This window comes from Salmo trutta, chromosome 21 (genome assembly GCF_901001165.1).
Source record: "Salmo trutta chromosome 21, fSalTru1.1, whole genome shotgun sequence".
NCBI lineage: Eukaryota > Metazoa > Chordata > Actinopteri > Salmoniformes > Salmonidae > Salmo > Salmo trutta.
In genome coordinates this window covers 23,117,617-23,132,298 of record NC_042977.1, presented here as the reverse complement: position 1 = coordinate 23,132,298, position 14,682 = coordinate 23,117,617, and the positions used below count along the sequence as shown (strand labels likewise).

General features: G+C 39.6%; 1 protein-coding gene across 1 annotated transcript in view; it reads left to right on the top strand.

The window, feature by feature from the left end:
- Positions 1-14,261, top strand: part of LOC115156989 (BMP/retinoic acid-inducible neural-specific protein 3-like) — a 102,322-nt gene extending 88,061 nt beyond the window's left edge. Inside the window, exons 7-8 of the mRNA XM_029704807.1 lie at positions 10,989-11,211; positions 12,707-14,261. Coding sequence (XP_029560667.1) covers positions 10,989-11,211; positions 12,707-13,826 — 1,343 coding nt within the window. The 3' untranslated portion in view covers positions 13,827-14,261. The remainder of the gene's footprint in view (positions 1-10,988; positions 11,212-12,706) is intronic.
- The last annotated feature ends 421 nt before the right edge of the window (positions 14,262-14,682 follow it).

Here is a 14,682-nt window from a genome sequence, read left to right as displayed (position 1 = left end):
ATATTTGTCCCCATGTGCAACTGCAAACCGTAGTCTGGCTTTTTTATGGCGGTTTTGGAGCAGTGGCTTCTTCCTTGCTGAGCAGCCTTTCAGGTTATGTCGATATAGGACTCGTTTTACTGTGGATATAGATACTTTTGTACCTGTTTCCTCCAGCATCTTCCCAGGGTCCTTTGCTGTTGTTCTGGGATTGATTTGCACTTCTTGCACCAAAGTACGTTCTTCTCTAGGAGACAGAACGCGTCTCCTTCCTGAGTGGTATGACGGCTGCGTTGTCCCATGGTGTTTATACTTGTGTACTATTGTTTGTACAGATGAACGTGGTACCTTCAGACGTTTGGAAATTGCTCCCAAGGATGAGCCAGACTTGTGGAGGTCTACAATTCTTTTTCTGAGTTCTTGGCTGATTTATTTTGATTTTCTCATGATGTCAAGCAAAGAGGCACTGAGTATGAAGGTAGGCTTTGAAATACATCCACAGGTACACCTCCAATTGACTCAAATGATGTCAATTAGCCTATCAGAAGCTTCTAAAGCCAAGACATAATTTTCTGGAATTTTCCAAGCTATTTAAAGCACAATCAAATTAGTGTATGTAAACTTCTGACCCACTGTAATTGTGATACAGTGAGTTATAAATGAATTAATCTGTCTGTAAACAATTGTTGGAAAAATTACTTGTGTCATGCACAAAGTAGATGTCCTAACCGACTTGCCAAAACTATAGTTTGTTAACAAGACATTTGTGGGGTGGTTGAAAAACAAGTTTTAATGACTCCAACCTAAGTGTATGTAAACTTCCGACTTCAACTGTAAGTCTCTACCAGAAGCTGACCACCTGACTGACTGACCTACTGTATTTATAAGCGACTAGTTACCAGTTGTGCACTCATTCTCCGAGAGTCAGTTTTTGTTTATTTTGAGGATGTCTGGAGACAGGGCAGGAGTCACAGGACAGTTTTAAAATTTCAGGACAGTTTTAAAACAGCAGCAGACACCTGCTCTCTAAGACCATTTCTGTCACGGCTGTCTGACGAATGGGACCAAAGCTCAGCGTGTGTATCGTTCCACATTTTAGTATAACTGTGAAACTATGCAAGACATACAAATAAACTAACTAACAAAACAACAAACCGTGACGAAGAGGTGCAACATAAACTTACTCAAAATAATCTCCCACAAAACCTAGTGGGAAAACCAACAACTTAAATATGATCCCCAATTAGAGACAACGATGACCAGCTGCCTCTAATTGGAGATCATCCCAAAAAACAACATAGAAATACAGAAACTAGAACCCCACATAGAAATACAGAAACTAGACAAAACCCCAACATAGAAAAAAGAAACTAAAACCAACATAGAAATAAATAAACTAGATAAAAACCCCTGTCACGCCCAGACCTACTCTACCATAGAAAATAAAAACTTTCTATGGTCAGAACGTGACAATTTCAAACACCAGTTGAACGTTGCTACTCTCTTCATCAACTTTCTGTCATGCGACATACTTTCTTGCTCAATTGAATACATAAACATTGTGAGTAAAACTTTCCCCGTCTCTATTTCTGGCATGAAAGTAATCCATCGTCAAACTTGACCAGTAGCTCAGCGAAGTAGAACAGATGTGTGAAGAGGTCTTCTGCTGAAAGATAGGAGAGACAATGGCAGTTCATCTTCTACTATTGTTCACTCTGTGTGCCTGTTCATATAGGTGCATCAAATCCACATGGGGTAATCTAGCGTGGTTAGGGATCCTTCAGCTCAGACTCCATTTCTCACCGGGATCGCCTGCAGAGAGCCATTGTAATAAATGGCACCGTTTTCCCTATATAGTGCACTACTTTTCACCAGAGCCCTATGGAGCCTGGTCAACAGTAGTGCATTATAGGAAAAAGGATGCGATTTGGGACGCATGCATAAAGTGTTCAGGGGAAAGGACCACATGCCCACTGTACAAAGGAAGCTGGAGGTGCATTACATGTCTCTGGGGGGTGGCTTGTGTAATGTATACTCTCCCTTCCTACTTTCTCATTTCCTAGAATCTTTGCTCTCCCAAGGGACCCTTTCTGAGAATGTAGTTATGGGGATAGTATTAATCCTTCCTCTCTGCCTTAAAGAGATAAAATCACTGCCTAGGTGAAGGTATAGCTTACATACAACTCCCTCTCTGGGAAAATAAGTTTATAATATTTTCTGCCAAACAGGAAATATTGCTTCAGTATGTTGTAATATGAGCGGGTTTTACTTACATACGTGTATAACTTATACTTTTTTTGACTATATTGGTGGTTTGTTGTAGCAAATTGAGCTAGTTGTAAACTTAAATGTTTTTGCCGAAACAATGTAATTGAAAAACTTTAAACTGATGTCAGGGAAAATCTGTGAGTACAGATCAGCTCAGTAGCGAATAACAATGAACTGCTTTCTGTCTGTTTGCGACCATATGCATTCAACATGGACAGTTTGTAATGCCAAGGGTAGTCTCCACTGGCTCAATTAGATTCTGACTCACTCTGTCGAGTCCAGCTCATCAAATGTCATAGTACTAAAATGAGGATCTCATTAACAGTATTAAGCAGTTCATTTTCAGGTCTTTATAAAGGCAGTTTTATAAACACTAGCTATTTGTGTGTGAGTAATATGTGGGCTGGTCCACCACAAGATTACAATGGCCAAATGTTACTTATTAGTCCAAATATGTAATAAAATAAAAATCGATGTAATTTATATTTTTATTGCACGTAAATACCAAGACAGCTGTCTGTGCATGTCTATCAGAAGATAAAGTTGAATGTGAATGTAAGTGTAGTAGAGTTGTGTAAGTTCAGTGGGACAGCTACCCATCAGGACAGTAGAAAACGCCCTTCATACACTGAAGTTGAAGAGGTATTAAGAGTCCTTCATTACTCTGAATTTAATTTAAACAAAATGTGGTATTCATATATTCACAATACCCTGTTAACGACACTAAGCTTTGAATTATTTTTCTATGTTTTAAAGGTTAAGCAAAAATAAAAAATCAACTCAGTACATATAGCACTTTGGAATGGCTCAAATGAACACCGTGCCAGCCACGGTACAGCAAGTCTCTCCCAGGTTGGTTCTTCCCTCTTGAGCTACTAAGCCCTAAGCCCATTGATAAATGTACTGTGCGACATAAGCCTTGCAAACATTTCTATCTTTACTTTGCCCAAGGCCCAAAGAAATTATAGTATGAGGAGAGACAAAACTTCCTTAAATTCCCTACCGTGAGAGCAACGATTTATAGATTGCTACAAGCTCTTCATTGTCAGTGAAGTTTTACCTATAATTGCTATTACATCGCCATAGGACACTGTCTCGGAGCAAGGTACTCTCATATTCCTGCACTGCTGAAATACAAGTAAATGTACTGTGATCGATAAATAAAGACAAAAATTTGCATTTGTGGACCACGTATGGTTCATATGTGAGGGCTGAGGAGCAAGGTCACTGCTTCCTCTTATTCCCGCATGAAGAAAAAATTAAGATTTACTATTAGAAAATGAATGGTGAACGGCATGTCAGTCAGAGGCAGTCTCCAGATTAGAGCAGTGACTTGGATTTCCTAAACTGTGTCCCAAATTAGACCCTATTCCCTATATAATTCACTACTTCTAACCAGAGCCCTATGTGCACTGATCAAAAGTGTTGCACTAAATAGGGAATAGGGTGCCATTTGGAATGCAGCCCTAGTCTCCACTGTTAATTTTCATAGGCCTTTCAACCTGCCCAGTAAGTCTTATCACAATCTAGTTTAAAAGTGTGAGTTCAATGTAGTTCAAACTCAGTGGTACAGCATAAGTTAAGAAGTAATACTATTTTTGAAACATAAATCAAAACCCAGATACAACTTAATAAAAATCACAAGATAAGATGTGGGTCATGGGGGGGGGGGTCAGCCGCCTTCTACGGCAGCAATATAAAAGCACCAGAAAATCAACTTGTAAAGTAATACAAGGTGAACATTCTGTGGAATGAAACAAAGCAAGTGCACACCTAAAAGATGCTTGAGGGAGAAGAGGGAAATAACATGATGTGAGTTTCCTCTGGTCTCCCATGGAGGGAAAGCAGTGGAATCAATGAACAATGATTAAAATAGGGAGATGCTGAGTCACATGTAGGCTAGCTTTGTCAATCACAACTCTAAGACTATTGAAATTATTGACAATATTACAAAATAATCCTTCTGCCATAAAGGGAATTTAAAGGTAATGTTTGGTATATAAAACAGATCAGTTTAAACGACGCACTATCTGTAAGTGGGAGCATAGTTAAATCCAATCTGTCTTCATCTAACTAGGCCATCTGAGTTCCTTTATACAAACAACCTTGATAACGCCCAAGGTTAATACAATTTAATATCCAGAACCATCAAATACAAAACATTTTTTATTGTAATGTATGAGAATTCTAATGTTTACCTGGTCCTAATTAACTGACTTGCCTAGTTAAATAATGGTTAAATACATTAAAAAAAATGTAACCTAACTCTTAACCCTAACCTTAACCCTAACATTAACTCTAACCTTAACACCTACCCCTAAACCACATCCTAGCTAACGTTAGCCACAACAAATTGGAATTCATAACATATCGTACGTATTGCAAATTCTTAACATATTGTATGAATTGCAATTCGTAACATATCATGGAAATGGATGATGGACATCCACAAATGAATACATACCATAACATAACATACTAAATTGAGTGTCACAGATTTACATACAGAATAGTACAAAATATTCTGAGACCAGATTGACTGTACACTGTCTCATTCCAACTGCGGCCTGTTGGTGTAACATACTGGAGTGTACTGCTTTCATGCTGTAGGAGCAATGAAACAGTATATTCTTGATACGCGCCCTTGGTCAGGTTAGAGAAACTGGTGCCCAGCTCCAATATATGACTCAGCTCAACATAATCTCCTCAGAAATGTACCCAAAGCATCGGCTTTGGTAGATGGATAGCAGGCGATATCTATGGCACTTAAAGTACATATTTTGTGGGCAGTATCTCTCTCACAATGCATTGCTCACAAAGTATAAAAATCATTATTTTCAGGCAAGTATTCTGAGAAACACAGTGAGCTCCAAAAGTATTGGGACACATGTTTTATTGTTTTAGTTATGTACTCCAGCACTTTGGATTTGAAATAACACAATGACTATGAGTTTAAAGTGCAGACTGTCAACTTTACATATCATGTGAACCGTTTAGAAATTACAGCACTTTTTGTACATATTCCCCCCAATTTAGCGGACCAAAAGTATTGGGACAAATTCACATAAATGTGTATTGAAGAATTTGGTCCCATATTTATAGCACGCAACTACTACATCAAGCTTGTTAATCTACACATTTGTTGGATGCATTTGCTGTTTGTTTTAGTTGTGTTTCAGATTATTTTGTGGCCAATGGAAACAAATGGGAAATAATGTATTGTGTCATTTTGGAGTCACTTTTATTGTAAATAAGAATAGAATATGTTTCTAAAGACTTCTACATTAATGTGGATGCTACCATGGTTATGGATAATAATCCTGAAGGAATTGTGAATAATGATGAGTGAGAAAGTTACAGACACACAAATATCATATCCCCAGGACATGCAAATCTCTCACCATTACAATAACAGGGGAGGTTAGCATTTTGGGGGGGTATGATATTTGTGCTTTTGGAGCTCACCGCAGCTGCTTGGCAAATCCTGAATGATTGAACCCCTCATGTTCACACAATCTATTATTCAGGTCTGATCTCACCGCATGACTGGGGAAAAAAATTACATCTTCAAACAACCATGCTAAGTAACTTGTGGGCTTACTAAAGCTTCTAGTGTTACCCTCTCTGTTGTCAAAGTTGACCTGGCAAGAGTAATTTAATACTTTTTTATGCCTATTCATAATACACAAAAGGAGTTTGATATTTTTCTTGGCAACAACAAAAAGACAGTTTCCGAACATGGCCAAATGTATAAGTTTCTAAACTCACGTGTACAGTATATCATTATCAAAGGAAACAGTTATCAAGCATCTGTAGATCTTTCCTAAGAAATCATAAGGCCATCTTGAGGTTGTGACATTCCATCTTGCTACACACGTTAGCCTTAAAGCTGGAATTCTTAATGGTGAAACTGCCACATGTTTTTGCGATATCACAACAAAGATGTTTCTGCAAACAACAAACACAGCAGCATATGTACTGCACTTCTTTTTTACCTTGATGCGTGACACTCCCCACCTTAAATACTGAATTATCTGAGATTTTTAGATCAAGAGAGTCGGTGTCAGGTTTTTATGTTTCAGCACTGTGAGAAAGACCCAGCGTTCGGAGTTTACTGTGAGGAGGCAACGAAGCAGAACTAATTTTTATTTTCCACCGTGAGGCTTTTATTAGCAAAAGTGAAGATATAGTCAGCAAAATGTACAAGTATTTACAAACATAATAAACTGTATCAAATAGAGCTCTTCAAACCAAACCCAGGCTACAATAACACCTGGAAACTCAGCAGCATGCCAACCTGTTCCCTGTCTCGCAAACGAAGGAATGACGGGGTTTAAATTCCAATACCTATGATGCAACCAATGAGAACAAGCCAATTCACATTATGATCAATTAACATTCAACAGCATGAAATAACATCTAAACGTCTTCAGATAATACACACACGAATAACCTTGAGCACACATATCAATTATAGTGCAACCATTCTTTTAGCATAAATACAATCTGGGATAAGAACATGTACGTCCACCCGAGATAAGACATTTCCGCTATACCCATACACTGAATAAACCTTGCGCACTTGAACGCAACCCATTGCCTGTCAATTCTCTGGAAATGAACAGATAACCCTCTACGAACAACAAGGTAATAATTTACCAAAAGGACATCGCTAACCCCACATTATACAATTCATAAATGCATGTGTTTATCATAAACCATTAACCGTTTGCAATTTTGGATTATTGATAAAAGCATGTCTTTGGATTATGTGACTAATATCATAGGATGATCGTCACAAACACCAACCTTGGAAAGAGGAATCATTGTAGTAGTGGAGATTGATCTTCTTTAAGAGTTTGTGAAACCTTATAGCATGGCAGTGGTGTTTGTCCATACTAAAATCACCCACCAGAGTTCAATAAGCAGAAATCTGATAGCATTGCTTTCCCAACTGTGTGTGCAAAGGCCAAATATATTTATTGTTCAGGCTTTACCAGCACTGACAGAAAGTGAGGTGCATTTCTCATATGAACAATGTTCATATATATGTTCAAGGCAAAATATTGATTTCTTGAAGAAAGGCTCTTGAAAAAATAGTAAAACCACAGTATTCCTTGAGCCTAGGTGAAATACTTGTTTATCTGATGGAAAAGCTGCAAGTCTCACATTAAGAAAGTGAATGGCTGTTCAGACAGCATTATGTTACTTTGTGAGTTATCCAACAGAGAGACAATTATAAGCCATTTACAAGGCAATAGAGCTCAACTATCAATGCAAACCAGAACCTGTCATTGGGTAAGATTATACAGTATGTGTTGCTTTCTCCGACTGTCAAATCAAACACAGTGCTTCCGCTAATCATTATTTGGCTGTGGGCTGGGAGTAATACATATTTGATCTATGGTTTTACATAGTGATTCTTAGGCTTTTTGCATTGGTTAATAATATAATCTAAAAACATACTTTTCAGTCTAGTTAACTGCAGCCATATGTGATTCCATGGCAGTGCCTTTAGTTAGATAAAAAAGTGTTTACCTGATTAGTCATTGAAGTTCATGTATGTATCACGTTTAAGGTATGACCCAGATGCAGACAGTTGAAGAAACAAAAGTTTATTCCAACCAACAGGAGCAGGCAAACGACAGGTCAAGGCAGGCAGGGGTCAATAATCCAGAGAGGGTGTAAAAGAACCAGAACGACAGGCAGTCTCAGGGCAGGCAGGGGTCAATAATCCAGAACTGTGGGGTAAAATACAAAAACATTAGGCAGTCACAGGGTCAGGGCAGGCAGAACGGTCAAAACCGGGAAGGACTAGAAAACAGGAGCAAGAAACAGGCAGGAGCAGGGAAACAAACGCTTGTAGGTTTTACAAACACAACGAAATGGCAACAGACAAACAGAGAACACAGGTATAAATACACAGGGGATATTGGGGAAGATGGGCGACACCTGGAGGGGGGTGGAGACAAGCACAAGACAGGTGAAACAGATCAGGGTGTGACAGTATGGTGTCTTAGCTTACACATTTTACAGCTTATCTCAAGTGGTACAATCTCATTCTGAAGGGATTTCTTAATTCGTGTTTAGAAAATTGGAGGAGTCCTTAAGGGATTAGATTAATCTCTAAACAAAAGCATCTATTAAGATATTAACGTAACGTTAATTAGTCCAGTTCCGTATCACAATATATGCCGCAAGAAAGCCATCAAAGTATCCATCAACTAGTTTATTTGCACATGATGATGTCTTTCCAATCCGATACAGATTGCATTTTCCATGCTCAGTCTGAGGGCAACAAGATCCCCCTAAATATCTAATATTTCAGAATCTGATATTTCAGAATCTGATTCGGCGAGAAAGGGAAAGTGTTTTTCGTAGTCCTGTCTCTGGAATATAAAGTGTTGAAAAATGCCATAGAAGAATTGGAACCATGTTCATAAAGAGCTAACATCAATTGCAGTAGTTCCTACAGATAGTTTACCATTCCCGACAAGTTTTACCTTGTAACAAGTGCCGACTTTATGTCAGTGTACCATATAGTGAGTGCATTCTAACTATAATGTAAAATATGGTGGAAGCACTGTATAGTAGTTGCCGTCAAAGTGCCACAAGCAACCATTTGATGTCTTTGCGATGATGGCTTGACAGCCATGTGTCACTGTGTTTTCCACTTGAAGTATTCCAGTAGGAGTAGAATACACATGGAAAGAAAAAAGAAGCCATATGTTTGAAGGAAGGATGGTAAACTTAGATCTCTTTAGCAATATGTGTATAACTTCTACAATCAAAGAAATGGAAGAGTTGTGGGGAATCCAAGGGGGATTCTTTAAAGATTCAACCCTGACAGGTGCAGTATTCAGTAACAACATTATTTATTTGATTTACTAAGCATAATCCATTGAGAAATGGGAAGATATCTCACTGTACTCCAGGCAGACGACATCTGCGCTGAAATGTATTGCAACATACAACTCAAAGACACAAGCTTTATGGCAGAGCAATGTCCTCATTTAAAATAATGGCTTCACCCTCACTAATATAAAATGATAGTTGCAGCGCTGCCATGCAAAACCATGATTCAAAATACTTGTTTTTGAGCTAAATGAACAAGCCGAGGCAGCCATCAGTTTCCTGTCCGTTCTCTTCATGGTCATATGAATCACTAATAAGCCCAACAGAATGAGAATGGGCTGTGTCCATTATGGAAAATAACCTCATCCCTTTATCTGACACATTTCGAAAGGCCGATATTGTCCATCAATTTGAACATAAAGTCATAAATGCCAGAAAAAAGGGAATAGACTGACAAATTCCTTTTGTGTGCTGTGAATCCTAATGATCATTCAAACGACCTGGGTTATACAGTGCATGTGGAGGGTAGCAGAGGAATTGATCACTCCAGTTATTGGTCAGGCAGAGACTCAATGGCTGCATCCCAAATGGCACCCTATTCCCGCCCCCATGCTCCCTGTTAAAAAGTAGAACACTACTGTATAAAGGGAATAGGGTGCCATTTGGGATGCATCCAATGTTTCACTTCTGTATGTGGGTGAGCCTGACAAGCAGCAAGCTATAGGGTACAAGCAAGGTGAAAGATGCGGTTTTTATTCGATGATATTACCACTAGATAGCCTTGGCTTGTCCGGTGGGTGGTTAGAATGCGTAAGTGCATGCTAAGAAGATGTGTTATTTGATGTGGGCATAATGTAGTGTCTAACCACATATGAAATCAGCAAGTACAGTGCCTCCTTGTGTCAGATGAAAGTAGGTAACCATAAGGGCATAACATCTCTGATTGCCTTGTACCGGATATGTAAGTAAGGCAGTTATATACTTACCACTGCTTATTCTGTTTTCCAAAAAAAGGGACGTAGTGTTTGTCAGAGCACCAAAGTGCACCATAACTGCATGTGATCATATGCCGACAACAGAGTCATCTGGTAAGGTTTTTTCACTAGCAGTTCCTCTGGTGTAATGCCCATGTCAATAAATAATTATGCAGGATATCTATCGAGATAGAACGCAACTAAATAATTGACTACTACCATCAACAAACAAAGCATTTAACACTGAACACACTAAGGGATCCATCGATCCAAATACCTATTGCTACATCACATGCATTTCAAATTGATAGTATGAATAGATGTGACACCGTGAGCCTGATGTGTAAAACAATTGAGCCGTTGAATGTGCTAAACTAACACCGTAATGCCAAAGCTAATGTTATCAAACGAATCTGGTGTTGGCTCTGAGAGCCCGAGGTAGTTCACTCAGGATCATTGAGCACTGTTAATGTCCTGAGCCCGTCAGTGCACTGCAAATTCACTCACTTGCATTATGCCAAAAGTAGCACATGGGATAATAGAAGCTCCAGCCCCCATAACAATTGCAGGTCTCACCCAGTTGGGCATTGTAAAAAAAGTGTCTTCATTGCAGTGATTTGATAGGATACCTCATGTCAGCTGCATGGGTAGACAACTTGCCTAGAGCATAAGTAGGAAGTCTCTGCATAGTTTAAATTAGCACAGTATCCCAAGAATATAAATACCAGGAGCTGTCCATGGTAGATTTAGGGATATGGACCATAATTGCACAATAAAAGGTACCATCCATAATTAAAATATCTGGTATTTAAAGAAGAATATGTAGTGTATTGATGGATATGTGAAATGATTGACTTTCTGTTAAATAAAACACAAATCTTATTTTCTTGTGATTGTTTCTCAATTTCTTAGATGAATTCAAGGCCTTCATGAAAAAACTACCAACAGACCGTTTTTTAAACACATCCTTGGTATTCAAGTTTTGGGCAGCAGATGCAGCTCTCCAGAGGCGCTACATCCAATTGGAGAGCAGCACCAATTTGATTCTTGGGAAAGCCCAGAAGATTGTGAGGAAACTCTTCTCTCTGAGCAAGAGATGTCCCAAACTGCCAAGGATCAGCCTCCCAAGAGAAAGGTATGATAATGGGAACATCACATGCTCTCAAATCATTCCACAAATAGATTATAATATCTGCCGCATCAGAGATGAAAACGTCTTTATATTGGCTTTTGAACATCTTACACCTACTTTAAATTACATTCATTATTACATAGAACCACTTACAACCACTTCATGGCATTTTATCACCACTTTGTGTCCTCTTTTATATCAAGTAATTTGACCAAGCAAAATTATTTTATTTGGGTTAGGTCTTAATACTTTTCCCTATAGTTAAAATAGTACACCCTTAATCACATATACATGGTTGAGTTGTCTGTCATTTAGAGGCAATTTGGTATCTGATGCTGTGCGAAAACCAGGCCAAGCATCTGAAATGAAATAGAGACAGAGCTGTTTAGTGTCTCCACCCTGATTGAAGGGGTCTGGGTGATGTGAGGTCTGCGGTGGCATGTCTGTAATCAAGTGCTCTTAGAGACAACAGGTTGGTGTGAACCACTTGCCCACTGAACACCCACATTTCTGTGACAAGCACTACCTCTGGCTGTCATTCACTCATTAAACTCTGTTCAAACAAATAACAACAATCTATTCAGCTCAGCTGAGCCAGAAGATTTCTTCTACATCATCATCATGTGCTATATAATCCCTCATTTTGGAATGCATGTCTGCGGAAAGGAAAAAATTGCATATTTCAGCTTTATGTAGTGCAATTCCCAATACAGAACCGGTTGAGGAAAACTCGTCTTTGCAGAACCAACTCCAACATAGTGCTTAGTAGAAAGTTACAGCAAAGTACACAATTGTTAATTTATTTACAATATTTGTGTTTTTTCCCTCAAATGTGGTTGCACCAAAAATATCTCATCCTACCAATACATAATTCATGAACATACACTTAAGCTCAAATTCACTTTATAGTGAACATTAAGTGTAGCACGTATAATCTAATAAAATCAAAGAATACATTAGCTATGACATATTAGTACTTAAAAGAACAATCCTTCATAAGTATGTTGTGCCGGTTCTGGAACATGCTATGCATAATTCTGGAAGACACCTATCCTCCAGAGTAAACTGAACAGCTGGAAGAAGGATCTTCTGCGTAGGGTTCTTGGTATTCTTCTAAATCCCTAAGACGGATGCCCACATCAATCATTATTTGGCACTCACTAAATGGGATGATGTTAAGTGAAAGTTAAAACATCGTCTTCACTTATGTCCTTTATGCACTCTTCCTCTATCCTTTCTGAAGGCTACAATAGTGTTAGTCAAAGGAAAGGTAATTTGATTAATGAATGAATGCATTTATTGATAATGAAGGGCACTTATAAAGCTTTTTAAGTAAAGATGATTCCAAAGTCAAATTATGTTTTTGAAAATAATTATGTTAATCTTAATAACAAATGTGACTACTGATGTTTGCAGAGAACACATTACGCAAATGTCTCCCTTCTTGTTACGAATTAGCTTATTTCATTTACCTAATATTCCGCTCTTTTCTCTTTAGGACACCAGGATTTTGGTTGAACAGGGCCCAGTCACTCCTGTACTGCAATGAGCATGGAGTCCTGGGCATGTTTTCAGAGGAGGTGCAGAGCTGCACCTGCACTGCAGAGCACAGTAGTGCTTGCCAGGGGACAGTACCCTGTGTGGTCGGAGAGGGGTCATCCTGCCTCTCATGTGGCTCAGACAACATCACACGCTGTGGCTCCTGCCACCTTGGCAACATCCTGCACCTGGGCTCTTGTCGGCCCAACATAGCAAACTCTCTGGACCACTACCTGAACATTGACTTTGACATGCCGGATGCAGAGTTCAAGTACCTGCTCCAGCGGCTGGACAGTCGCATGGAAGTCCATGCCATCTACATCAGCAATGACGTGCGTCTGGGCAGCTGGTTCAACCCAGCCTGGAGGAAACGCATGCTCCTCACTCTAAAGAGCAACAAAAACAAATCCAACCTCATTCATATGCTAATGGGAATCTCATTCCAGATCTGCTCTACTAAAAACAGTACCCTGGAGCCTGTGCCTGCCATCTATGTCAACCCATTTGGGGGTAGCCACTCAGAGAGTTGGTTCATGCCTATCAACCAACAGGACTTCCCAGACTGGGAAAGAACTAAGGTGGATGCCTCTCTGCAGTGCTACAACTGGACATTGATGCTGGGCACCAAGTGGAAGTCCTTCTTCGAGACGGTGCACATTTACCTGCGCAGCCGCATCCTGACCGATGACCCCACCGTCAACGAGACCCTTTTCTACGAACCCCTGGACCTGGATGACCACACGTCCAACCTGGGCTACATGAAGATCAACAGTCTCAAGGTGTTCGGCTACAGCATGCACTTTGACCCCGAGGGCATCAAAGACCTGATTCTGCAGCTGGACTACCCTTACACGCAAGGCACCCAGGACGCAGCCTTTCATATGCTGCTGGAGATGAGAGACCGCATCAACCGGCTCTCCCCGCCTGGATTGCAGCCATTGGACCTCTTTTCATGTCTGCTCCGCCACAGGCTCAAGCTCTCCACTAGTGAGGTGGTGCGCATCCGAGACTCCCTCCAGATTTTCAACTCCAAGCTGCCCAATTCCTCAGAGGCAGAGCTGGGCCAGTTGTGCAGCTAGCTCAGTCTAAATTAGAGTCCAGAGAGTGCTGTGCTGCACTGCTGGTTACTCTTTAGTCAGTTGCCAATTTATCCATCTGGTTTGGAAAACATGTACATATATTTCTCTGAGATGTCTAGAGCATTCCATTACACTGGCTGACAGAGCTTGGAGTGTGTTGGCTCTGTTGGATGTGGAGTGATGTCATGACAACAGATTTTGCTTTGCACAGAGTTTTTAATATAAAGAGCGAGGAACTGAGTTTGGAAAATAATTGCTCTGGATTGTTCATCTGTTGGCAGGAAGTTGAGGAAACAGAAGAGGATTTCCCTTTCTAACGCTTTTTTCTTTGGTTACAGAATGATTTCATTTGAAAGAGTCTGATGGGCTGAATGAGTTGATTATGCATAAAGGGATAGTTCAACCAAATTACAAAATGATACATTGGTTTCCTTATCCTGTAAGCAGTCTATGGACAAGGTATGACAGCAATCCATGTTTTGGCTTAGTTTCCCTGGCACTGTTTCCACATGCTAATGTTTTGGAATTTGTTGCAGAAATCTCATTCAAGTCATGGACCGATATTAGCATTTTTCACGCATCATGTCCAAATCTTCTTAAAGTATCTAAAGTTGAATGTAAAGCCCAACAAAGTCACTTATAGATGAGTTTAACATGATGCACAGAAAATTCTAATATCGTTCTCATGACTTTGTGCCACAAATGCTAAAACGTTAGCATGTGGAAACTGTGCCAGGGAAACTAAACCAAAACATGGATTGCTGTCATACCTTGTCCATAGACCTCTTACAGGGTAAGGAAACCAATGTGTCATTTTGTAATTTGGGTGAACTATCCCTTTAATGGTTTATTATGA